General features: G+C 47.0%; 2 protein-coding genes across 5 annotated transcripts in view; both read left to right on the plus strand.

The window, feature by feature from the left end:
* POU2F3 (POU class 2 homeobox 3) overlaps positions 1-10,297 on the plus strand; it is a 78,759-nt gene extending 68,462 nt beyond the window's left edge. For both annotated transcript variants that reach the window (XM_040483323.1, XM_040483324.1), the window contains exons 10-13: positions 1,482-1,643; positions 6,796-6,862; positions 7,887-8,019; positions 8,993-10,297. In XM_040483323.1, the coding sequence (XP_040339257.1) occupies positions 1,482-1,643; positions 6,796-6,862; positions 7,887-8,019; positions 8,993-9,032 (402 nt within the window). In that variant the 3' untranslated portion in view covers positions 9,033-10,297. The remainder of the gene's footprint in view (positions 1-1,481; positions 1,644-6,795; positions 6,863-7,886; positions 8,020-8,992) is intronic.
* Positions 10,298-16,944: 6,647 nt separating this feature from the next.
* Positions 16,945-23,561, plus strand: TLCD5 (TLC domain containing 5). Of its 3 annotated transcripts, none has more exons than XM_040483325.1 (3): positions 16,945-17,254; positions 19,680-19,879; positions 21,541-23,561. In XM_040483325.1, the coding sequence occupies exons 1-3, from the start codon at positions 17,241-17,243 to the stop codon at positions 22,077-22,079; spliced, it is 753 nt and encodes a 250-aa protein (XP_040339259.1). In that variant the 5' UTR covers positions 16,945-17,240; the 3' UTR covers positions 22,080-23,561. The 3 variants fall into 3 exon arrangements, with proteins under 3 accessions (XP_040339259.1, XP_040339261.1, XP_040339260.1); XM_040483326.1 differs by lacking the exon at positions 16,945-17,254 and adding an exon at positions 17,268-17,606; XM_040483327.1 differs by lacking the exon at positions 19,680-19,879.
* Positions 23,562-27,230: the final 3,669 nt, after the last annotated feature.

Consider the following 27,230-nt stretch of genomic DNA (forward strand, 5'->3'; position numbering starts at 1 on the left):
AACATTTAAAAAAAAAAGGGGGGATATAGAGTCCCAGAAGAGGGTGGATCTCTGTATCCAGTGGAGGTAAAGGGAGCAAAGCCAGAACTCTCCATTTTCTTTCTTTCTTTCTTTCTTTCTTTCTTTCTTTCTTTCTTTCTTTCTCTCTCTCTCTCTCTCTCTCTCTCTCTCTCTCTCTCTTTCTTTCTTTTCCTTAGTTGACATACAATATTATATTAGTTTCAGGTGTATGGCAGGGATTCAACAATTTTACCCATTACAAAATGCTCATCATAACAAGTATAGTTACCATCTGAAATTCTTTACTTTCTATGCATTGATTTGTAGTTTTAGAATTATCAGTGTAGTAAATGCTCACTGTAAACAATTAGGAAAATATAGAGAAGTAGAAAGAAAAAAAAATCTACCATCAAATGGCATCTAAATGTATTTCCTTCTGCTTCTTTCTCCACACGCATTTAAATACTTGTGATCATACAATATGATACATTTGTTTGAACTTGTAGCAAAAGCATATTCCTGAGCCAGTATGTAGAAGCTAATAATAATACCAGCTTTGTGCCCTGTGGGAGCTAGGGAAGAGAAGAAGAAAAACAGGTGTGGTCTACACAGCTTCTAATCGGGATCCCTTGGATACCAGCCTTCAGAGCCTCTATCCACACGACCCAGGTCCCTAAAGGATGTGCCCTTGGCCTCATTTAATCTTGTGGGCCCCAGGCCTCCAAGACTGCTGCCCACTCCAGCGAATTCATTCGCTGGTGCATCTGGCTCAAGGATTTGATGGCTGCATCCTGCTAGCAGAATGACAAGAGCTGGCTTTTCCTGCTGATTAGGTTTCTGGGAGCAGCCTGAGCAAGGGAGGGGGTGTGTAGGAAGGAGGGAAAGGGGCTGAGATCAAAGATTGGGGGTTGGGGGGAGGGAGGGGTTGGAACAAGAAAGTGCTGAATATATATGTCTCCACAGTCTTGGATCCACATGCTTTAGTTTATGTTTTCCTATTTTGAGGTGGGACAGGAAGCAATAACACAAGAAAAGGTTATCAGGTTGTGTGGCGAAACATGGGGTTCGGGATTCTGCCCGTCCCACACGCATGTCAAAGGACTTCTCCTTTCAGAACTTCTCCTGAAGTAAGAAAAGAGGGAAGAGAGCTACATTTGTGGATCCTGTGTTTTGTGGCAGGCCCTGGGCTTGACAGTTTACACATGGTTTCTCATTCTAGCCTCGCAACAATCCTATACAGTAGACATTATTGTTCTCACTTCATACATGATAAGACTGAGGCTCAGAGAAGTTAATTAAGAAAGGTTCCTAAAGCTACACAGTAAATGATAAAGCCAGCATTCCATCCTAGGTCTGATTCTAAAGCTTTTGATCCATCCATTGGCCTATCTTGTTTCCTTGGAACCTCTGGCCCCCACCCCTGATTCTTGACCCTGTTCCCCCTTCCTGCTGACCACACTCTATCCCTTTGGTCTCCGCAGAACCCCAAACCCAGCTCAGAAGAGATCTCCATGATTGCAGAGCAGTTGTCCATGGAGAAGGAGGTGGTGAGAGTCTGGTTCTGCAATCGACGTCAGAAGGAGAAGCGAATCAACTGCCCCGTGACCACACCCATCAAATCTCCCATCTACAACTCCCGCTTGGTAAGTGGCCAAGAACCAAGCTGCCCGCCAAGCTGGGGGGGGGGGGGGGGGGCGGGGGGGGGGGGGGCAGGAACAGGAATGGTTCCTGGAAGGTGAAGAGTCTTCTCCATCCGGGGGAAGATGGCCGTCGGGAGTTGAGAGGAGCATGCAATAAATAGGCAAATAGATGCCATATGTGAAATAAACATAAAGAAGAATAAAGAAGGGTAAGGGGAGTGGACGTAATTATGAGGAGATGCTTTTTTAATAGAGAGGTCAGAGAGGACCTCCCTGGGAAGGTGACATTTGAGTAGAGCCCAAAGTGTTGGAAATAGATGAAGTATCTACAAGAAAGAGTGTCCCAGGCAGAGGGACCAGCAAGTAAAAAAGACTTGGCATGTTTGAGGAACAGAGGGAAGCCAGTATGGCTGGGGCAGAGTGAGGAAGGAGGCGAGAATAGGAGGGGAAATCAGAGACATAACAGAGAGCGGACCACCCAAAGTCATGGAGGTCACTAAAGGACCCTGGCTTTGGGTTTGTATGAAATAAGACACTGGAGAGCTGTGAGTGGAGAAGCCTAAACTGACTGAGGTGGAGAATAATCTACGTGGCAAAGGGACACCAGTGAGGAGAACTACAATAACCAGGCTGAGAGTAGAGGAAGCTTAGGGGAGGGTGGTAGCCAGGACGGTGACAAGAAGTGGTTGGATTCTGAATATACTTCAACCGTGGAGCCAACGAGATGTGCTGAGAGCTCAGATAAGGAGTGTGAGAAATGAGGCCAAGATGAGTTTAAGGGTTTTGGCGCGAACGACTTGTTGGAAGGCGCTGCCATTTTTTTTTTTTTTTTTTTTTAAGATGATGAAGAAAGCCAGAGATACAGGTATGAGGGGGGAAAAGACTAAGAATTTGGAGCTGGTCAGATTAAGCTGGACACGCCTTCTAAGGATCTGAGAGGAAGTGTCAAGTGGACAGTTGTGTGTCTGATTTCGGTGGTCAGGGGGAAAAGTCAGGGCTGGGAATAACGTGGAAGTTTGGGGAGTAGGAAATATCTTCTGCATCCAGGGAAAGATAGCGTCTGGAGGAACATTCTCTTCCTCCATCCCTGGGGATGCCATGGTTGGAAGGTTAAGGGAATTGGGGGCAATGCCACTGTCCTCAAATATTTTGGCACTCAAGGATGGGTGAGATTCAGCCTTGTCTGGGGTGGAACACAGCTGTTTCATAAAAACGACACCATTGTTCATTCTTTCACCAAACATTCCTTGGCCATCTACCATAGAGTGACCTTTGCGCAGAGTGCTGGGGATACACGAATAAATAATATCTGTCCCCTGTCCCAGAGGATCTCGCCATCTAGCAGAGGAGACAGACAAAGAAACAAATGATAAACAACATCATAATTTCTCTAGGAGAATTTAGGAGTTGCGGCTAACAACGCCTTGCCAAGGTGGTGGTTAGAGAAGGCTCCCCCAAGGAGATAATTAATACCTGAGCTGAGTCTAAAAGGAAAAGGAGTGAAGAGGCAAATAGGTGTGGGGTGGAGTTCTCCTGGGGGGAAAGTATAAGAACAGTAGCAGGGAGCAGGGAGAGTGTATGGCATGTTCCCAGAACTATAGGTGGTCCCTGCGGAGGGATGTGGAACGATGAGGCTGGACAGACCAGCAAGGGCCAAACTGAGGGGACTATGTACAACGCTAAGGAGACGGCTGGGAGAAGTCACCGAAGGATGTTGAGCAGGCCACTGACACATCAGATTTGCTTTCCAGAAGATCACTCTGAGTGCAGTATAAAGGGTGGTTTGAGAGACATGAGACTGGTTGCGGGGAAACCAGGTAGGATGTGGCTGCAGTTACCCAGGAAAGAAATAATGGGGGCTGAAGCAAAGCTAGGGACTAAGAACGAGGGGAAGGGAGAGAGTCAAGGGACAATGAGAAGGTGGAATTTTTGGGTCTTGGGTTATGAATTGGAAATCAGATGGCGGCAGGGAAATGACGAAGGAAAGAGAATACTCTGGGCTGACTGTCAGCATTCAGGTCGTTGGGCTGATGGGGCCAGTGGTTGCTCCACTGATGGGACAGTCAGACACAGGTGGAGGAGCGGATTCGGGAGCAGGAAAAGGTGACGATTTCCATTCTTTACATTATTATAATGTCCAGTGAGGCCTGTGGGACACCCACGTGGGGCTGTCCTTGGGCACTTGCATTGATGGGTCTGGAGGTCAGGAGAGAAGGCCGGGATGGAGACGTAGGTCAGGGAGTCATAAGCATAAATTGGTGGCTGAAATCCTAGGGGAGGAGGAGCTCAGCTATGCTGTTTGCACAACAGAGCCAAGAGAAAAGTCTAGTCTTAACCCTGGGGAACACCAGCAGGTGAGGGACAGGTAAAGGAAAAGGATCCAGGCAGGAAACTAAGGAGGAGCCAGAAAAGGCAAGAGATTGCAGTAAAGGAGATGTGAGAAGCCCTGTAGCAGTGCTCCGGGAACACAGACAAACACCGACGACGAGAGACACTCCAATCCGAATGGAGGCTGGGAGCGATGACCCCCTAATTTGTTCTTCAAACACAAACGCCTTTCCATACCAGGCGGGAGGAACCATCTGTGAGAAGGCATGGGATTATAAAACGATGTGCTGCATTTGGGGAATCACAACATTGCCATCTGACTGAAGCTAAGGTTTAGGGACTAAGAGAGGTTGATGAGGGCTGGCTCACGACGGGCCACAGGTACTAAATTACCCTGTAGGCTGTGAGAAAGCAATGAAAACGTTAAGTTGGAGGCAAGGGATATTCAGTCATCATTCTTTTCTTAAATATTTATCGAGCAGCCACCATATGTTTGGAACTGGGATATGGTGGTGCACGGGACCCGTATGATCCCTGCTTACGGTTCCAGCAGGAAAAATAGACACTAAGCAAATGCTCTTTGTGATGGAATCTCTAGAAGAGACGGAGGGTGATTTAGAGGGCCCTAACCTAGTCCCGGTGTCAGGGGCTTCTTGGAGGAAGGATGCTCAAACTGGCAGCAGCAGAATGAGTAGATGTTAATGGGGGTCGAGGGTGCACAGGGAGGACAGAGCATAGGGAGGAATATTCGAGGCAGAGGAAAGAGTGTATGCAAAGGCCCTGAGGCTGGGATGGGTGGAAAGGAGGAAGCACAGAAAGCTGGCATGGGCTGGAACCCAGGGAGTGAATGAGTGTGAATGAGGAGGCTGGAGGGGTAGGCGGGGGCTAGATTATGTCAGGCGTGTCAAAGAAATGGAACCATGTCATAAGAGCATCGGAATCTTTAAACATGGGGCTTTGGGAGGTAGGTTCTCGCTTTGGTCCAAGCCCAATCCAAGACACCCACATGGAGAAAAGCAGTGGGAGGCATGGAGGAGCCAGGAAGGAGCCTGATTCATTCTCATCATTCATTCCACACTTACTTACTGAGCACCTACAAAGTCCTAGCCACTGTAGTCGGTAGACCTGAACAGACATCATCCTGCCCTTGGGAAGACTATAGCCTAGCGGGGGGGGGGGGGGGACAAGATGTTAAAGAAATAATTACATTAATGCTTGTGATGTTACAGAGGCAGCGGAGAGAGAGCAAGTTCTGATCCTATCTTCTCCTCAGGTCTCATTGGCACAGTCTCCTTGGGACTAGGACATAGTTTCTTCCGCTTCTGATATGAAGTGATCTGCAGGATATACAGTTAAGCAAAAAAAAAAAAAGCAAAAAGCAAAACAAAATGGTGCAAACCAGTGTGGGCTGAATGCTAGCATTTATATAAAAAACTAAAAAGGGGGAACCATAGATACGTCTGCTTGCATATGCATAGCCTGCCTCCAGAAGGAAACAGAAGAAGCTGGTCCCAGTGACTAAACACGTTATTTATTTTAAAACAACAACAAATGTCTTGGGTGTGGCAGTAGGGAGGAGAGGAGAAGGGGGAGAGAAATCATTGATAACATCTCTTACCAGGAGGCCTCACACCTGCCTCCACCCTTCATGGGCCACCACCCCCCCCCCCCCCCCCGCCCCCGGCCCTACTGAGGAGGCTCATTGTAAAAAGGCAGGTAAATGAATACAGCAGAACCGTAGCTGATTAATTGGGAAATGAATACATGCCACATCCTGTTGGGATGAGAGGATCCGAGCTGGGGAGGGGAGGGATATCAAATCACAGCTCCCTGAGAACTTCCTTCCAACGTCCTTTGGGAACATCGATTGGAGCTTCCCCTGTCGGCAAGAGGAGAATGAAGGGAAGGCAAGGTATGCAGATTTCAGCTCAAATGAAGAGGTGACCGGTGTCCAGAGACAGTTGACAGCTTCCTTCAGGGGGGAAGGGAACGGACGCTTAACAAGCCTGGCACTCTTTGCCAGGCATTGACTTGGAAGCTTTATGGACATTATCTTATTAAATCTTAATTAAAAGGAAATATAAGGGAGGTATTACCTCTAGTTCATGGATGAGAAAACCAAATCTCAGCGGGGTTAGGTAACTCGCCCAAAGTCACGTGCATAGTTACAATGGAACCACGTTCTCACCCCCAGATCTGTTGGGCCCCGAAGCCCATTCTTTCTATTACAACTTGTTCTAGGCCGTGCTAAGGCAGTGATTCTTAAGGGGGAGAGTCCTGAAGAGTAAGGAGGTTCGAACTAAATGACCTTAAGTCCCTTCCCAATCTCAGAGTCGGTAATGCTGGGAGGTCTTCAGGGCAAAATGAAAGCTTAGCTCCTCCAGTTTTCTCTGGAGAGTGGGCGGTCCGCTCAGACACCAGGCCAGGAAGCCTGAAACAGGTTGTTAGGGCCGGGCTCTGCTGCACCGAGCAAAGGGATCTCTTGGAAGAAAAGAGCGAGGCGCTGTAGCCAACTGACAGCATCTGCTACGACAGGGGCCAAGCCCTCGGTACGCCAGCTTCATCCTGGCAGTGCCGAAGAAGCCTTGCCAGGGGGCCCAGCAGGGAGGGCAGGGCCCCGGGGTCTGCAGAACTGGAGCCGATGCTGTACGTGGTCCAGAGGCCCTCTTCTGGAAGCGGGGGACAGAGCAGAGGTTTGGAACTAGGCGAGCAGCCAGGAAGCTGAGTCCTGCTATCTGCGGTCTGGGGCCCAGCACCCTGGGAGAAGCAGTCAAGACTGGAGAAGGGAGCAGACACAAGACATTTACAAACTTCTGTTGCCTTTCAGGTCTCTCCCTCTGGGTCTCTGGGCCCCCTCTCTGTCCCTCCTGTCCACAGCACCATGCCTGGAACAGGTGAGCTTTACAATGGGTTTCTGAAGAACTCCAGAATTCCTTTAAATGATGGGATGGTAGACCTGAAAGGTAACTAAGTCAGCCTTCCTTAAATGTATTTCAATGGCTATTAAAATCTCTGCCCGGAGAAGAAGGGTTCTGTGACCACCTAAGTTTGGGAAGTGCTGAAGAGGCCAAGTTTAAAACGAGCGTTTGCTTTCTGCTTCCGCTGCCATACTTTCTCAGCACCAGAGTGCATTTCACATCCCTGAAGGAGCTGTATAGAAGGCAGGGTTTTCCAAACCAGTTTTCTGCGGAACTCTATTTTTCAAAAAGTACCTACAGCCTTCCAAAGAACTAGCAGGGGCGACCATACGTCTGCATGTGCCCCGGACAGCCCCAGCGTCTGCCTCTTGTCCGGACACGATCAATAGCACTGCTCCCCACTCGTCAAAGTATCTTGGCTTGCTTGGATGGCAAGATATCTGTCCCCTTATTCACGGGACGTTGTTAGGGAAACCCAAAAATGAGGATCCAAGCCTTGTCCCCTGGCTATACTCTTTCTAGGAGATACACGGGCGTCTTTCTGTGGAGACAGAAACAGGAGAGGGGCGGGCGACCTTTAATTGTGGCCTCAGATGCTCTTTCCTCTCCTATTCCCTTTTCTCGTTTTCCTCTCCTCCTTCTTTCCGAGCCTTCTTGTTCCTTTCCCCCTCCCGCCTCGCAGTCTGGGGCTACATACGCCCAGCCCAGGGTGTGTCCTGGGGTAGGATGATTTTGGCATCTGTCCTTTTGCGTTTGGCAATTCTTGGACCCGCAGAACCAGCCATGCTGCTCTCCAGGGCCTGCGCTGCAAAGAGCATTTATGATGAGAGTCCCTCTGGGGCCGGGTGTTGATGCAGACGAGGCAGGAGGTGGGCCGATGGGTGGGAGGTAGGGAGAGGGCGGGAGTTCTTTGGGGATACATGTCTGAAGGGCCAGGTCACGAGGTCCCGGGACCCAGCAGCATTATTTTCCCCTTGTTTTGGCCTCTCTTCGTCCTCAGGAACGTCATCCTGTTCCCCTGGGAACAACAGCGGGCCTTCGTCTCCCGGCTCCAGACTCCACGCCAACAGCCCCACTGCATCTCAAAATAACTCCAAAGCGGCAATGAGCGCCTCCGGTTTTAACTCTTCGGGGTAAGGTGGAGGAGAGAATACCGAGACATTCCAGCAGGATCAAGGGACCATGCAAGAAGCTGGGTCAATCCTTCGGGGCACGAAGCCTGCCACTTTCTTGGAGAGGAGAGTTGGGGTGGCAGGACGAGGACAGAGTGGACAGCCAGGCTGGACCGTATCCCTAGGGAGTGGGCTTTAAAAGAGAAGCTTCGGCCAGCCAGCAGTACTGGCAAGAGGCTGATGTCAACAAAGCCAATATTTCCATCCTCACTGGGAGGGTGGAAATTTCTAAACACTCCCGTAAGGAAGGGCCAGGTCCTTCAGTGGGCTTGGGGGTTCTCCACTCCCTGCCAGGAACCCTGCTCTTGGGGCGTTCTGACGTGAGTGGGAGCTGTCAGTGTGGCTGACACAATGACAGAGGGAAGTATTGCCTCCCTGCCCCCGCCCCCATCTCGGGTTCCCACCTGGCATGCAGCGAGGTAAGCCGCCCCTGGGACCAAAGAGTCTGCTCCAAAAAGTATTCTCAGAGCAGGTGCTTTGAGAGATGGCTCACGGATTCAGAGCACAGCAGAGATTTGAAAGTTAGGCAGTACCTCGTCGGAAGAAATGAATCCACTTGTCCAAACCCAGGCCATTCCACAAGGCAGCGAGGTCTTACTGACCGATAACTGTTGCATACACCAAACTTCTGGAGCTCGTCAACCACCCCTGCCAAAAAAAAGGGGGGGGGGGCGAAAAAAACCATATAATGCACATGTTTTACTGTGTTTTGAGCTAGAATTCACATACCCTACAATTTACCCCTGAAGGTACAATCCAGTGCGTGTTAGTGTAGTCACAATGTGGCATAACCATCACCATAATCTAATTCCAGAACGTTTTCATCGCCCCGGAGAGAAACCCTACGCCTGTTAGCAGTCACTGCCCATTTGCGTCTTCCCTCAGTCACATTAGCACCTTTTAGCATTGACTCGTTTTTTTTCCTTCCTTCCAGATCTTGGTACCGATGGAATCATCCCACCTACCTCCACTGAGACCTAAAATTTCTCCGAATCCACCTGGCCCTGTATTCCCCACTGGAAGGAAGGGAATCACGCCTTCTGTGTATGGACAGCTTACGGTCAGCAGAGTGAAAGAGAATCCCCACTGTCAACCCAAACTCTTGCTTCTTCAGGAGCGAGGGCCCCCAGAGATCTAAACTGTGATTGAAGCATGTGCGGACTCCTAGTGCTCTTGAAACATATGCCCTTCCTCTCTGTTTACCATTTTCACCTTCCTTCCCCGTGCTCCTATCTCCTAGTTCTAAACATCTCAGACGGCTTCACTGTGGCAGTAGTCTCTCGGAGAAAGGACATCTTGCCACGATTTCCCAATGCATCCGTGGGCCTCTCGGGGACAGACGTTTGCCTGGTGTGCCAAACAACCGGAAGGAGAGATGATGGTTTTGACTCTGAACTTAGCCTCCACCTCTGAACCGATTCTAAAATCTGTGAAAAGATTTGAATCCGATGTCTCCACCAAAGACTTGATGTTTTCTCCGTTCAGCAAACTTTTCTGACTGAATCTTCATTTCACCCCATTTTCTCTTTAGCCCCCTTTTCTAGAACCAAGATCCAGTCGTGATTGCCTTCTCCAGGTTCTCTCTTCTTTACAGAAGGCTGAGCCACCCTCAGCCCCCGGGGCATATTTCTCTGCCCACAGGTGCTCTTTTGTTTGCTACACCTGCCCCGGAGCTCAGGAGTGCTTACTCCTTCTCTCCCTCCCCGTCCTTACCTGGGTCCCCTCTCTCCCTCCCCGCCCCCCCACCCCCGGCTGCAGAAGAAAGGACACAAAAGCAAATATGTAAGAGTTATGTTGGCAAAATACCTGTATATAGCCCTCTCCAGTTTTTGCAATGACGTTCTCTCCTTAATGTGGAATTTTCCAACAAAACGTTTAACTCAGGTGTGAATTTTGAAGATATCTCTGTAATATTTTATCTTCTTTTTAAAAAAAAAAAAGAAAAAGAAAGGAAAAAAAATGCCAAAGTGTGAAATACTGTGCTAGCTTCCACAAGAGTTCCCACATGGGCTGGGAATCTTTGTTGACTTCCCGGGAACATTATCTCTAGTCTCCTTCTTTGTGGGCCAGTGTGTAGAGATGTAACATGAAGCCATTCCAGAGATGGTAACCTTTTTTTTTTTTTTTTTAAAGACTGTATATCCAAGAAAATGTTGAGAGTCAAAGGAATCTCTCTGTTCCTAAATAAATTTGTATGGTTATGATATAAATGATTCCACCGCTGATAAGAAGAGGTTTAGATTATTGTTCTGTGTCTTTTGTTGAGGGGGATATGAGTGCGTAGAGTGCAATGGGATGGGGGAGCACTTGGCTGGCTCAGTAAGTGGAGGAGGCAACTCTTGATCTCAGGGACATGAGTTCAAGCCCCGCGCCGGGCGTAGAGATTACTTACAAAAAATGGGATGGGGAAAATGTTGCCAATTGGTGCATTAAGTCTGTTACTCCCCAGACCTGCTGCTGAAGATGATCTACATTAATACAGGGCTTTAAAGAGTTCAGAGTTCTTACTCTTTCTGACAGAGGAGGAGGAGGCTGGTTGCCTCATTTTGTAAGGGGGAGGATAGAAAGGGGGAGTTTTAAGGCCAAGTCATTCAGACTTAAGAGGTGGAGGCAGAGGCTGAGGAGGCTCATATCCCAGATATCCTGAAGGTCAGTTATTCAATATCCACAATGGAAAGCAATAGATATGAAAAACAAAGCATAATTCAACAATCAAATATAGGTGGCCTTGGAAATGCGCTGTGACTTTTGGTGAGGGGCTTGAGGGGCAAGCAATCTCTCCTGGTGGTTTTTCTGAGGTTAATAAAAATTTCAATCGTTACCATGCCCGAGGTTGACAACTGACCTGTGCGAAAGGGAAGCCCTTCTAACGGCTGATGGGGAAAAACCAAAATTGGGATGAAACATTTGTTGCAAATAATATCCAAGTGGGGAATCTATATGTGAATAATCAAGACTTAACTGTTCCTGATGTTTGAATGGGCCTTACAGTAAGACTAATCTTTCACGACACGAAGCTGGAGAAGAAAGCCTATTGGTAGTAGTTACGGTCTCAAGAAAAGATCCGGTTGGAAGTGGCTACAGCAAAGAGTGGCTATGCAGCAAAGAGACAGCAAGAGGAGCCTTCGGCGCTGACTTAAGTATATGAAAGGACCATTCTGCCACCCACCAGCCCATGTGTACAGAAGTGTGCATACACACGCAGGCATGTGTATACTCTTTGTATGCTCATGGGTGCCAGAGCCAACCCTTTCTGTGGCCATCCTGGCTACCATGACATCTTGTTCAGGTAAGTGCTGAAAGCCGATATCCTGCGCTGTCCACACTGATGGTTTTCATCCATTTCACCTTTTAAAAAAAACTTTATTTTTTTTTTTAGAGCAGTTTTAGATTTAGGTACAGAGATTTCCCATATACCCCTGCCCCCTCACATGCATAGCCTCCCCCATTATGAACATCACTCACCAGAAAGTCCTTTTTTTTTTTTTAAACCAAGAATGAACCTACATTGGCCCATAATAATCACACAAAGTTCACAGTTCATCTTAGAGCTCACTCTTGGTGTGGCACATGCTACAGGTTTGGACAAAAATATGATACATACCCACCATTGTAATATACAGGGTATTTGCACGGCCCTGATTCTCAGTGCTCTACCTTTTCACCTCTCTGCTCCCTACACCCTTGCAACCACCGATCTTTTTACCGTCTCTAATAGCTTTGCATTTTCCAGAAGGTCATATAGTTGGAATCATAGCACACACCCTTTCCAGATTGGCTTCTTTCACTTAGCGGTGTGCATTTAAAGTTCCTCCATCTCTTCATTCGCTTTTAGCACTGAATAAATAATATTCTGTTGTCTGGATACACCACAGTTTGTTTATCCTCCACCAAAGGACATCTTGGTTGCTTCCAAGTTTTGGCAATTATGAAGAGAGCTGGGGGGCGCCTGGGTGGCTCAGTCGGTTAAGCGCCCGACTTCAGCTCAGTTCATGATCTCACGGTTCATGAGTTCAAGCCCTGTGTCGGGTTCTGTGCTGACAGCTCAGAACCTGCTTCAGATCCTCTGTCTCCCTGTCCCCGTCCCCTACTTGCACACTTTCTCTCTCTCTCAAAAATAAGTAAACATTATTTAAAAAAATTTTTTTTTTAATATGAATAGAGCTGCTGTAAACATCTGTGTGCAGGGGGCGTGGTGTGGACAGAAGTTTTCAATTCCTTTGGGTAAACGCCAGGGAACATGATTGCTGGGTCATACGGTAAAAGTACATTTAGTCTTGTAAGAAACCTCCACCCTGCCTCCCAACAGAACGTGGCTGTACCATTTTGCATTCCCACCAAACAATGTGCGAGAGTTCCTGTGGCTCCACATCCTTGCCAGCAAGGTTTTGTCAAGCATTCTGGATCTTGGTCATTCAAATAGGCGTGTAATAGTATCTCAGTTATCTTAATCTGCATTTTCCTGAGGACATAGGGTGTGGAGCAGCTTTTCATGCACTTAACTGCCATGTGTATGTCTTCTTTGGTGAGGGGTCTAGCGAGGCCTTTGGCCGACTTTTTCATCAGGTTATTTGTTTTCTTATTGTTGAATTTTAGGAGCTCTTTGTATATTTTGGATAACAGCCATTTATCAGCTGTGTCTTTTGCAAGTATTTTCTCCCAGTTTGTGGCTTGTCTTCTAATTCTCTTGGTATTTGTCTTTTGCAGAGCAGAAGATTTCAATTTTAATGAAGTCCAGCTTACCCATTATTTCTGTCCTGGGTTGTGTCTTTGTTGTTGTATCTAAAAAGGCAGCACCATACCCAGGGGCATTTAGGTTTTCTTCATCTAAGTGTCACCTTCCTGAAATTTTATAGTTTTGCATTTTACATGTGTGTCTGTGGTCCATGTTGAGTTCATTTTTGTGAAGGGTGTGAGGTCGGTGTCCAGTTGCCTTTTTTTTTTTTTTTTTGCATGTGGATGTTCAATAGTTCCAGTACTGTGTGTTAAAGGCACCAATTTTTCTCCACTGTATTGCCTTGGCTCCTTTGTCAAAGATCAGTTGACTCCATTTATGGGGGTTTCTTTCTGGGCTCTCTATTTGACCATACTTTTTTATGAAAGAAATACAGAATTGTAGCCTAACTTCTCAGCCTCCAGTAGCTTCCATTGTCCATTGTCTTGGACAATTGTTCAGCAGAGCCAACCCTGGAAGCAGGCACTGATTTGCCTCTCACAGCCACGTGATTCCCTAAAATCCCAGTGAAGTTCAACCAAAGCTTGGTTAGCTTCTTCAGCGGCTAATTAGGCACAAGAGAATCGAAGGGCAAAACCCAGTCGTTGTCCAGGGGGAAAGAAAGAGAAGAATTGCTCCTGCTCCTTTTCAAATTTTCACACTTCAATTTTTTGTTGACTCAAGACTGGTGGGCCCCACTGTGGGCTGGAATACTAAGGCCTTTTGGTGCAACTCAGAGAATGAGTTTAGTTTCAGGACTCAGATGAGGAATCCTGCCCTGAGGCCCCCCCCCCAGGTTTCGTGGCTCCGTGCCTCTCCTTCCCACACACTCTCCGTGTGCCTCTCATATCTCACGTACTGCATTTGCTGACTCTTCTGCTTCTAGACTGTGGGTCTACCTGTGGGTCAACCCTGGAGTTGAGTCTGTCTCTTTTTCTCTATATGCCCATGACTAACACTGTGCCTGGTACCTAATGGGAAATTAAGATTTTTGAAAATGAAATTCCTTTTTTTTTTTTTTTTTTACCTCTAAATAACTTCTAGTGCCCTTCATTGAGGTTAGGAGCTGTGAGCTGTGAATGCCGAATAATACAGTACAGGTCTGCAGGGGCTTCTAGTCAAGTGCAGAGCCATACTGCCTGGGTTCATACTCAAATCTACCTCCCACTAATCATGTCACCTTGAGCAAGTTCCTTGAATTGCTCTGTGTTTTAGTTTCTCCCCTATTAAATGGGGATGACAATAGCAGCCATCTCAAAAAGGGCTGTGAGAATTGACTAGTTAATATTTGTAAAGCGCTTGGAAAAATGCCTGGTACGTTAATAAGTGTTGTCTGCTATTATTGTGATTATAAACATAATTATTGTCATTATTATTCAAATACATTGGTGGAGAGCTTCCTGTTCCTGTTCTCCCTTATAGCCCAGAACTTTTGTGGGGGGGCGGGTGGGCTGGGGGGAGATACCACCGTTGACGATTATCTGATCTGGTAGAACAAGTGTTATGGCCAAAGATATCTAAATTAGTAAATGTAATCCTAGGTAATGAAGCTTGAACCTGGACCATCAGTCACCCTAGGATAAAGGCTCCTAGAAAGAACTGGCACCTTTCCTTATCGCCTCAGCCTTCAGACCCCTGAAGCCTTTTAATACTCTGTTCTTTCCCGGAAAATGGTGGCAGCAAGAAGGTAGTTCCAAATTCAGATACTAGAAGAGGGGCAGCTGGATGTCTCAGTCGGAAGAGTATATAACTCTTTTTTTTTTTTTTAATGTTTATTTTGAGAGAGAAGGCGGGGAGGGGAAGGGCAGAAAGAGAGGTAGAGAGTGCAGAACCTGACGAGGGGCTCGATCTCATGAACAGTGAGTTCGTGACCTGAGCTGAAATCAAGAGTTAGATGCTTACCTGACCGAGCCACTAAGGTGCCCTGGAAGTTCTCAGGGTTGTGAGTGTGAATCCCACATTGGGTGTAGAGATTCCTTAAATAAGTAAAACTTAGAAGAAGAAAGAAGAAAGGAGGAGGAGGAGGAGTGAGAGAAGAGGAAGAAGGAGAAAACGTTTCGATAATCGCAAGCAAATGGGGAAAAGTTGAGATCTGCATACTCTCCACTTATTTTTTTTTAATTTTTTTTTCAACGTTTATTTATTTTTGGGACAGAGAGAGACAGAGCATGAACGGGGGAGGGGCAGAGAGAGAGGGAGACACAGAATCGGAAACAGGCTCCAGGCTCCGAGCCATCAGCCCAGAGCCCGACGCGGGGCTCGAACTCCCGGACCGCGAGATTGTGACCTGGCTGAAGTCGGACGCTTAACCGACTGCGCCACCCAGGCGCCCCATGCATACTCTCCATTTAGTGAAATGGATCCCTCCCTGTTCTCTTTCATCAGGCTCCCATTACTTCTTATCTGGTCTGTTCCAACCTACTTGAAGCAGACTGTCTTCTCCAGTTCATCTTACAGCGATTTTGGTTGAATGTATAGCAGTGATTCTCAACTTTGGTTACACAATGGAATCACCAGGAGAGCTTTAAAAAAGATGGATCCCCGCACAGATTCTGATTTACTTTGGGGCATAGCCTGGGCCCTGAGATTTTTAAAAGCTCCTCAAATGATGTTATTGTGCCATCAAGGATGAGAACCAATATCCAAGAGTGCGTACAAATCACTGGGAACCTTGTTAGCATGCAGTTCTGCTTCAGTAGGTCTGGGGTCAGGGTCTGAGACTCTGTTTCTAACAAACTCAGGAGATGCAGATTTTGCTGGGCTGTGGGCCACACTTTGAGTAGCAAGGGCTTGATAAAATGATTCCCTTGCCTAATAACATCATAGACTTCTTGTTACCCACATAATAAGATGCCTCAGCCTGGCATCTCAGGCTGGCATCAGAGTCATTGAAGACCCTCCGACAGCAGTGGTTCTTAAGTGTGACTAATATCTGAATGATCCAGGGGCAGGTTTTAAAAGATGTATATTCCTAGACCCCACACGAAGGCTACTGAATCGTACTCTTCAAGGTACACCCTACAAGAGTATTTTGGAAACACTTCCCAAGCGTTACAGAAGATCAACAAGGTTTAGGAGACACCATATGCTTCTAATACACTTTTCCAGGCTCATTTCCCATTCATTCAACCAGCAAACATCTAGTGCACCTGCCTCCTACCAGGTATTAGAAAACAAAGATGAAAACAGTTTGATCCTTACTCATGAGAGATTGGCAAGATAAACACCAAAACTAGATTATTAACTACTCCCCAGCCGTGGTGTAAATGTTCACCCTTCTACTTACGGTCTTCTCTTTTGAAGACCGTCTGGGCCCCTCAGCATCCCATTGTCGCCCGTCCTGATAAAGCAAACCAGATGCCCTCTTTACCGCATTTGTGCCCCCATGCTAGTTTGGTCATCTCTTCCAATTTCACTTCCCTTGGTATTAAAATAGATCTCAGAGCGGAGAAAAGGATTTACCCAAAGTGTCACAACAACCGTTAACATTTACATAGTGGCTTCCTTGTGCCTGTCATTGTGCTAAGCACTTTTCACAGGTGAAGTGTGTAAGAGTCTTACAATGGCTTTATAAGATAGCAATTACTATCCCCGTTCTATGCTTGAGAAAATGGGGGCACAGAAAAGTTAATTTGCCCAACGACACAGAGTCGGTAGCCAGGCTGGGTTTGTTTAAAATTGTTTAAACGTTTATTTTTTGGAGAGAGACGTATGCACAAGCGGGGAGGAGAGAGGGGGGTAGAGGATCCAAAGCAGGCTCTGCACTGACCGCAGCCAGTCCAATGTGGGGCTCGAACTCACGAACTGCAAGATCATGACCCGAGCCCAAGTGGGAGGCCCAACCATCTGAACCACCCAGGTGCCCCAAACCACGTTTATTTTTAAGCCTTATACTCTACTGCCAAGTAGGGTGATAGGGCTGTAACGAAAAGGAATAACTTCTAATTCCCGGGCCTGAGCACTTTCCTGGCTAATTAATTGCGTGCTTGTTTCACAACTGAGACTCCAGCGGGAGGGCTGCGACTACGTCTTACATCTCCCATCGTGCCTAGTAGGGGTGTGAGCCCTCAGTAGGTGCTCAGCCACTGGTTATTGGATGGGCTGTCCCCACATGGGGTGGGGGGGGAGGCGGGATGGGTAATTATTGAAACAAACAACAACACACAAACAAGGGCAACAACCTGTAGGTCTCACGTGACCACCAGGTAACCCTCCGCTATCCATCCCCCCCATCCTGGGCCCCGAGCGAAGGACCCGAGCGAAGGAGGAGTACCCTTCGGCTCCCTTCACGGACGTTCCCCGTCCAGCTCGGGTTCTGCGCTCCGTCCTCCCAGCCACAAGGTGCCCCCAGACCCCCGGCTCCTCTTCCGCCGCCGCCAGATCCTCGTCCTCTCTCCCTCTTTCCGCCGCTTCCTGCTCCGATGATCCGCGCTCCGAGCTCTGGGGCCGAGGCGCCCGAGGCTTCCCGATGCGCTCGGCCAGGTAACAGCGCGGCGCGAACCGCCCGGCTCCTGCCGCGGGGCTGGGCTCGGGACGCTGGGGGCCCGGCCCGCCCGGCCCACTGGTGGGGAAGGAGGCGGGCAGATGGTCTGGTCTGGCCTGGCGGCCGAGGGGTGGGGGTGGGGGGCTCCTCCTGCCTCGGGGCGCGGGAGGCTTTGCTTCGCCAGGCTCGGCGACCGGCGGGATGCCCGTACAGCGGCGCGGCGTAGGTGCGCGCAGCCGGGCGTGGCCCGGTCCGCGGGCGCGTCCGAGGGAGATGCGCCGGTCGCGGTGCCTGCGGGGCGCCGGGGTTGCTGCTCGCCCCAGCCACGCCTGCTCCGCGGCCGCCCGCCAGGTGGGTCCGCCCCGCGCTCCTCCTCCCGAATCTGGCCCGGGAACGGGAGGAGCGAGGACAGGGGCCTTGGAATTCTGTGCCCGATCGGCCATCTCAATACCCCTCCGTTCCTTTACCCAAGAGTAAAAAACCGAAATCCAGAGATGGACTGACTTTCCCAAGGTCACAGACTTGTATCTGCCATTTACAAATGTCTATTCTTTTAAGTGTTTGTAAATAGACTACTGTTTCCTCTGTTCTGCCAGGGAATTAGGATTCAGGGAAGAGGACTCTAAAAATACTAATCAGCAGATCCAAATGAGCTGATCCGCATTACTGGCCGGTGACCCTGGCATTTAGAAGGAAATAAGCGAGGACGGTTCTTTTCACTCTGGGTACTTTGTATTTCTGGGCCTTGCTCCGAAAACTGGCCTAGATGCTTTACAAAATTTATCTCAGAACTCCTTGTCAGAACTGGGCCGGATTAGAGTTTACAATCCTCTTTTCTTCTCTCTTTCTTTTTTCTACCCCCACCTCCCCCCCCCTTTTTTTTGTAAGGGAGGCTCAAGAGGTGACAGTGATTTGCCCAGTGTTTTATGGCTAGTTAGGGGGCACAGACAGAATTGGAACTCAGGTCTGTGATTGACACCTACTGTTGAATAGAAAGCTGCTTTCAGCTGAAGGCAGCGCAGAACTTGACCTTCATAAAGCCCTCTCTGGATAGCATTCCTGGGAGCGGCTTGTGTACTGAAGTGTGTTGGTCCTCAGATATTATTTCACTTGTCAGAATAGGGTTAAGCAATAAGTGTAGCCATGCAGAAAATTCCTGCAGAGATGAGACAGATACCTGAAATTTTTTTTTTTTGTACGAAATTTCAATAGAGGAGCTAACGAATATTAATACCATCTTGGTTACTTGAAGATTTTAGTCCTGTATGACTTAGATTGACTCAGTTACAGTCATTCTTGGCCTGATATATTTGTCATCAGTAAAAATTTCAAAATGTAGCTTTCTGACTGTATGTTTAACTAAATAATTGCCTTAAAGATATTTTTCTTTTTCTTTTTTTTTTTAATCTTTTTTTTAACGTTTATTTATTTTTGAGACAGAGAGAGACAGAGCATGAACGGGGGAGGGTCAGAGAGAGGGAGACACAGAATCTGAAACAGGCTCCAGGCTCTGAGCTGTCAGCACAGAGCCCGACGCAGGGCTCGAACTCACAGACTGTGAGATCATGACCTGAGCCGAAGTCGGCCGCTTAACCAACTGAGCCACCCAGGCGCCCCAAAGATATTTTTCTATATCAACAAAAACTTCCCACATGCACCTCCACATCCCTCTGCTTCCCTCTTGGTTAGTCTTTGAATTGGGTTTCGGAACTGAATCGAACTCGGATTATTTTCTCTTCTAAAATATCTGGAGTCTGATTAGTTCTGTGTTTAGGGTTACCTCAAGTTTCCATTTTAACTGGTAAAACTGTGACTTAAGTCCCAATTTCAGTTGAGTTTAATATCAGCTTCAAACCACATTAAACTCCTCCATGTCATATGACCTCTAGCAGAAACCACAGGCAGTAGTCCTGTTTTTTTCACCAGAGCTTCTCATTGGAGTGAACACATTATCGAAGACGTGTACTATGTTCCTCATGTATCATTGTTCAAGGTCAGTCATCACTGACAGATTATTGACATGTACTCATCCTTATTTTAAAAAAATGTTTTCAATGTTGGGGTGCTCGGGTGGCTCAGTTGGTTGGGCATCCGACTTCGGCTCAGGTCATGATCTCACAGTCTGTGAGTTCGAGCCCCCTGTCGGGCTCTGTGCTGACAGCTCAGAGCCTGGAGCCTGCTTTGGATTCTGTGTCCCGCTCTCTCTGCCCCTCCCCTGCTCACGCCCTGTGTCTCTCTTTCAAAAATGAATAAATATTTTTTAAAAAAGAAGAAGATTCTCAGCTGTGTAGATAAGGAAGCGTTTCAGTGAAGGCAATGTTTTTGTACTCTCCTATAGAAGAAATGAAGATTATATTCGCATTGACCCACTGCTGTTTTCTTAGGGTATATCTTGTTTTTCTGGTTTCGGTCTTTTCATCATAGGATGGCACTAGGTCTGTGTCCGCAGGTGCTGTGCAGCCTGGGGGGCTGGCTCTCGCTCTACATTTCTTTCTGCCACCTGAATAAGCACCGAAGCTATGAGTGGAACTGCCGGTTGGTTACTTTCACCCACGGAGTCCTCTCCATAGGCCTCTCAGCTTATATTGGCTTCGTTGATGGCCCCTGGCCTTTTACCCACCCAGGTAGGTGGAGACATTAGAGGGCTTTCCCTAACGGATTGTATAATTTGGGGGTAGTCTTGGAAGGATGGGACATTTTCACAGAATGTGTACGATATTGAAGAGGAATTACCGTTATAATTTGTACCGGGAGTCTTCATTTTTAACTCTGATATTGTACGTGTCCCTATTTCTGCTCTTCATAACTCTCTGCTTTTGAAACAAATTTTAAATGCCTGTTACGTTGTAAGCCACTGAAATGTACAAAAACATAAAGCTAATATCAGTATCTTCCACCACCACTCCCAAACAGACACAAATGGACTGTATTACACATACTTTTTGATAGCCTGCAGTTTTCACTTGATTGTATTTTCGAAGGACATCTATATAGATTTTTTTTGCCCGTCTTAATTGTGATATAATATTGTGTCGTATGCATACATCGTCATTTATTTAACTCATGTCTCATTATTTGGGGCACCTATATTGATTTTTAAGCTGCTAAATGTCTGAGTATTACTTCCTTAGAATAAAAAAGTTGTGTCCCCTTGAATTAGTTTGCTGGGGCTGCCATAACAAAATGCCAGACTGGGGAGCATAGACAATAGAAACTTATTTACTTCCGGTTTTGCAGGCTAGAAGTCCAAGATCAAATTGTTGGCTGGTTTGGTTTCTTCTAAGGCTTCACTCTTGCTTGCAGGTGGCTTCCTTCTTGCCGTGTCCTCACGTGGTCTTCCGTTGGTGTGTGTGTGTGTGTGTGTGTGTGTGTGTGTGTGTGTGTGTGTCCTCATTTCCTTATTTTAGAACACCAGCCATATTGGACTAGAGCCCACCTTAACAACCTCATTTTAACTGAATTACCTCTTTAAAGGCCCAATCTCCGAGTACAGTCACATTCTGAGGGAATTGGGGGTTAGGGTTTCAACACGTGAGTTTGCAAGGGACAGTTCAATCCAGAAATCCCCTAGGATGTGATTTTTTTTCAATTCCTTAGATCCTTTTTTGTTTTATTTGCCTTAAATTTCTATAGTGAGCTTCTGAGTTTTTCCCCAAAAAACTGTCAAACTGATACGAAAGCAGCTCTTAAGCTTTGTGTCTCGTATGCAGGTTTCAAATAGATTTCAACGTGTCCTGTCCTTGTACTTGATTTTCTTAAGCTGGGAACACACTAACTTCTGGGGTTCTTTCCAAGGCCCGCTTTCAAGAAGGGTCAGGGCCACCAGTGTCCAACAATCTAACCCATTAAGCTAAGAAATTAATCCGACATCCAGGGCAGAATAACTGAAACAGTCTGGAAACAGACCTTTAAAGCTGGTTAAACAAACACGTAAAATAAAAAGAAGAAGAAAGCAAGAAACTGTAAGATTTTAGTTGAAGGAACAAAATAACTGAGTGGACACGGAGATAATGGCTGTTGCTCAGATCACTCATTGAGAGCTGATTCATCAAATCCAGCATTTCCTGGGCCTGTCACATTATGTGGTTTGATAAAGACCAAGGTTTTAGATTTTAGTCTTGGTCGTCATTACAATGCATGTGCCTGCCTTTGTTTTTGCTTTCAGTGACGCAACTGATCATCGTGGCCCTGTTGTGGGAGACAACAACATAGGACCCTCGTGCAAGGTCACTGTTATTATACGATTCCCGGTCACTCAGTTTGCTTCTGTCTCGGTTTATTGCAGGCTCACCCAATACACCTCTCCAAGTGCACGTACTGTGTCTCACCTTGGGCTACTTCATCTTCGACTTGGGCTGGTGCGTCTATTTCCAGTCTGAGGGGGCCCTGATGCTGGCTCACCACACCCTGAGTATTTTGGGCATCATCATGGCCCTGGTGCTCGGAGAATCAGGCACAGAGGTCAACGCGGTCCTCTTTGGAAGTGAGATTACCAACCCCTTGCTACAGATGCGCTGGTTTCTCCGAGAAACAGGGCACTACCACAGTTTCACTGGAGATGTGGTGGACTTCCTCTTTGTGGCTCTGTTTACCGGAGTGAGGATTGGCGTCGGAGCTCGCCTCCTTTTCTGTGAAATGGTCTCCCCCAAGCCCAAGGGGTTTGTGAAGGTTGGGGGAGTGGCGATGTATGCTGTCTCTTGGTGTTTCATGTTTAGCATCTGGCGCTTTGCGTGGAGGAAAAGCATCAAAAAATACCACGCCTGGAGAAGCAGGCGGAGGGAGGAGCGGCAGCTGAAACGTAACGGACATCTGAAAACGCGCTAGCCAAGGCTTCCTCCAGATGCCGGATCGGGTTAGTCAGCCACAGGACCCAGGTTGGAGATAACGGCTGTTCTAGAATCAGGCTCATAACACACTTAGGTTTCAAGAAAGGGCTAAACGTATCAGGCAGTGTGGTCAGTCTTTGAGTGGAGCCCATACCAGTATTAAAACACTCACGTCTACCGTGGCGCAGGTGTAGAAAGTGAGACTACTCAGGGGTAGTTGTGAATGAGTCAGAGCTGTGAGGTGGGGGTGGGCACAGCTGCCTTCCTTTTTGTTCGTGGTGTCCCCGGGTCCTCTTGTCTCTGGGATGCTTGATGGTTAGACCGCTCAGGAAGGAATTTGAGAATTTCTTCGAGAATTGACTCCTTGAACAAACCCTTGTTCCTGCTTTCCGTGTAGCAATTTAAATAAAGTCGCCCCATTTACTCTAAAGTGAGGGACTTCTAGGAAGATGCATGTCTGGCATTCTGAGCCTTGGATCAGGGAAGGGGCTGTGCTTAAACAAAGGGAAAGGATGAGAGAAGTGACCCCAAACCAACTGTCGAGGGGCCCCAAGACACCCCCAGGTTCGGTGCTTTGCTGAGGGGACTCACATGACTCAGAATGTAGTGCAACTCCTAGCTGTGATCAATTACAGTGAAAGGATCCAAGGGAAGAGCAGTGAAGGGAAAAGGTGTTTGGGCAGAGTCCAGGGGAAACCGGGCCCGAGCTTCCAGAGTCCTCTCGCAGTGGGAGATGCACTGATTTCCTCTAGCAACAATTTGTGGCGATACGTGTAAAATGTCCAGCGAGGAAGCTCATTAGATGCTCAGTGCCCCAGTTTTTTACTGGGGGTCATGCAGGCAGCCACCGCCTGGCACGTAGCAGAATTCCTGACTCCCAGAAGGAGAGCAGGTGTTCGGCCTAAACCATATTGTTTGCACAGTGTAGGCACGGTGAGCCATTCTCATCAGTTAATGAAGGGAGCCCTCCTGAAATCTAAGTTTCCAGATGCCAGCCAAGGGCCAACCTTGCACGGAGGCCTTTCCAAGGACAGGAGTTCAGGCCTGCTCTGGTAACTCTTTTCTGTACAAAAACCAGGGAGTTAGGGCTTCGGATGAGAGATGAATGAGGTGTGGGCAGATTTACCGAGTCCTGTTGTACGGGTTCTGCCCTACCGAGAAAATGATGCCAATTCTCAGGGCTTTTGTGCATTAATCTCCTAGGCATGAGAGGCTGTGACTGAATTCCATAGGGATTTAGCATGTGGATTCCACTGTGCTTGAGATGGCAGTTCAGGTTTCAGCCCTGCTATACATCCTGCAAACCAGAACCAAAGAGTAAAGTGTACCGGCCTCAGGGGGATGAGGCGAATTTTATTTTATTTTTTCCCAAACACATTCCCTGTAGCCCACTTCCTACGTTTTCTTTTCTCTGAACAAGGTGCCACTCTCTATGGATAAAATCAGATGGCAAGGCCAGTCCTAGAAGGAAACAAACAAAAATTTCTCAGTGCGATAGTCTATCATCCCACCCAGGAAAAGCAAGAACGTAAGCTTAACATGAGAGATTAGGAATCAAGACTTTCTGGGTTCTTTTAACTAATTTTGCTCCTCACTTGCCAGATCACTTGGGCAGGTCACTTGCGTTCTCTATCTCAGTTTAAACCCTGTTGTGAATGAACGTAGGACTTTTATGGGGAAAGGGACGATTTATTTATTTGTGTGTTTATTTATTTATTTATTTGCTTGTTATTTATTTATTGGATTATGTCATTTAGACCCCTGGGGATTGATTTGCTTAATTGGTGAGTAAACGTGTGGGGCTACCGAAGTCTAAGCCTAGGTCAGTAGGAAGTCTCCGCCCATTCTATGGTCACCGGTAATACGAACCTAACGAGTGGTCTTGAAAATGGATGTCAGTGCCCAGGCATGATGGAGCGTTGGAATGGCATGACGTCATCATTACTCTGGGAAAAGCAACTTTCAAGGCATGTTGACAGTGGTCTTTTAAAATGACTGTCATTTGGTTAATGAGTTTTGCTGCAGATGGAAACAATCTGACAGTAGCATCCCGTCTATTTTTTTCCCTGTGATCAGTATCCCCAGAATGCTGGTGAGCTTCTTTCCAACAAAACTGTGGTCAAAGTTGGATGCCGGGGAATGCTGATTCTAGCAAAAGCCTAGTGAAAAAGAGTGGCTTGGCGCAGGAGCTTAAAAAAAGAAAAAGCTGGCTCTTGAATTTTGGCACAGTGCCACCTGTTCCATACCAGACAAATGAATAGACTTAATCTGGTACCAATTTTTTTTTCTTTTTACTCCTCAGACGTGAAGGGATTGCAGACCTTGGTGTTTTAGGGGTACTCCTGGGAATGTACGTAGGTTTCTTTTGCGTTTTGAATAACCTAAATAATAAGAGAAGAAAAATAGCTCACTTCAGCTTTTCTTGATGCTTTAACTAGTAACTCTGAAGGAACCTCCCTGAGAGAAAAATGGGAAATGAAGGTGACTCAGCAGTTAAGATGCTGAGTTTTGACATCACGGGTAAACGAAGGGCTAATTAACATGTGGTATGGTCGGACAAAATGAAGTGTTTTATTCATTTGCATTTGGATTACTATGTAATAATTCCTAACACTGCTCAAGAAAGATTTATATTTCAATAAGATTTGTACTGAATTTTATAAAAATAAACAAATTTTTATCAACCCAGAGTCTGCCTTTGTATCTTTGGTGTGATTTTGCCAAGAAGTGTAAAAAAAAAAAAAAAAAAAAAATGGCGTGTAGAAATGTTGACCCATATTTATGATTATCTGTGAAATACCACTTATCTGCTCTTAACCATCAACCATTCCTAATGCTGTTTACTTTTCGGGGCAACAATCTACATACAGAATACAGAAAACAGTTTGCTAAAGACTGAGGAAAAACTTCCTTTCTTTATTTTTGCCATTTGTTTGGGCAGTTGCCTTGAAAATGATGTTGAGTGGGCTCCATGAAGATAAGGACCCTCGGCTCTCTTCAGAACTGTACCTCCAATGCCTAGAGCAGTGCTAGACACATAGTAGGTGCTCAATAAACATTGAAAGAAGAATGGGTAAGGATGTGGTTTAGGATAGCCAGTCTCCCTCCCCTACCCCCTCCCCAGGGAAACCTCAAAGAGCATGCATGGTGGATTGTGTCACTGGTGTCATTTTTTTAGGTAAGGGACTAATGACCATGGGGAGTGTGTTCCACCTAGATTGGTGGGACTCTTCTGAAGGCATTCTATAGTTAGAGCCTTTAGAACAGTCTAGAGCTACCAACAGTTCTAAAGAGGCTTTCAGGGATGTTTTTACCATTAGAGCTTTGTGGGTGAACATAGAGATTTTCATCATTGAAAAAAATAGCTCTGGAATGAATAACCACTGGCTTAATTAAATCCTTTGCTTACCATCTTCTGAAGCTTTCCCACAGCAAATGCCTTCTTTGCTCACAGCTAGAACTTTGGGTCTGTTTAAGTTTGGAAAGATCTTGAAAGCAGCCTGCCAAGAGGTTTTGTATGCAAGGAAGGGAAGGTGAATTAGGAAGCTTTCCAGTTTGTTTTATTCCTGAAGCTCAAGTAGTGAGGCATTCTTGAAGGAAAGAGGAGAACTCATTTTTTAAATGCATGATTTGATGAGTCATTGGGTCCAATTAATTTCGTACCTATTTATTAGGGTATGGCAAAATGATATTTTACTATGTTTAAGAAAGATACAGGTTTGGAGATAAGGTTTGCATTTTGGTCATTTTATACAGATGGCTAGAGCTCTTTCCAGTTTATATGCCAAAAACACGCAATTAAAAGAGTTCTCGGGGTAGAATTATCCTGGGGTACACCAGCAGGTGGCAATGTGTCCTGGTCTGATCATTAGGAAAGTGGCTTGGAACTTTTATCGGGTGCTATTCTTTCCCAAAATAAACATTACAAAATTAGCTGGCTGTGCCCTGAAAAAATAAAAAAAAAATAAAAAATCAAGCAATAAAGAGTCATCTTTGGCCTCTGTTTATCTTTTCCTTTTTTTACCCCGTTCTAACGTCAGCCTTAGCTCATGCATCTATTCAGGGATAATGATCTTTTCACGAACTGTTGCAGGTTGACTTTTAGAACCAGCATCATGAAGAGGTCCGTGTTTCCCCTCTCCACATCCACTCTTTCTTAAATTTGCTTTATTACCTGACTTCCACAGAAAGGCCGAAGACGCTCACCCACCAATGCAGGTTTGAACTCATTGACTCTGAAAGCAGGTAAAGGGACAGCCACTTAGGGCAGTGGCCCGAGGAACTGAACCATATTGTATGTGGTACTTACAATTGCTACACTACGGGGTTATGCAATCATAAAACTAGATGGATATCGACATGTACCCGGTAGGAAAAAAAATAAGCCCCCTCCCCAAATATTTGGGAACTCTTCAGAGAGAACTGCAGTGCTTTCTACCGGATAAATGCACTTTATTTGCTGCTCCCATTTCTCTCCACAGCAAGCTTGTGAAGTCGCTGTGGAAAGCACCATGCTTTCTCCATTTGGCAACTCAGACATTTCACTTTGCCAAGGCAGAAGCAGCTTAAAAGCAATATTATACCAAGAAATCCTGGCTCTGATTCCCATACTCTCGTTCCCCCCAGCCCTACGCTCCACCGTCCTCTAACTTTGCCCTGGCAGCCAGGATTTGTGAGCGGCGGCCCCTGTCCTGGGAGGAGGCCAGCAGGTGCCCCAGGTGAGCGGCCAAGGCCAAACCCTCTCTTTGCTGGGGTTTGCTGCGGAAGAGAGGCATGGTGTCCTGGCACCTGGACCGGAGTTCGTTGCCAGCAGTTTACAAGTAGTCGTTACGTGTTATCAGAAAATAAGAACAAGTACATTCCATTAAGGAATAAACGTTTCCAGGGCAAGGGGGCGGGTGATGCCTCTCATCCCGGACGCCTCAGCACTGGTGGAGTGCTCTTTGGCGGTCTCCGGGTAAAGCCGAGTTAGTACAAGCTAGACTCCAAAGTACAGCTCTCCGGCGTTCCCGGGGCCTTGAGGGCGACGCTGGGTCGGTGGGTGGGACTCCCGGAGACGGCCGGTTCCCACCTCCCTCCGCCCCGCAGAACTACTTTTCCGCTCCCCCAAACAGGACTCCGGCGGAGGCGTCCGCGCGGCCCTGGCGCG

This window comes from Herpailurus yagouaroundi, unplaced genomic scaffold (assembly GCF_014898765.1).
Source record: "Herpailurus yagouaroundi ecotype Mexico unplaced genomic scaffold, PumYag 161, whole genome shotgun sequence".
Taxonomy (NCBI): domain Eukaryota; kingdom Metazoa; phylum Chordata; class Mammalia; order Carnivora; family Felidae; genus Herpailurus; species Herpailurus yagouaroundi.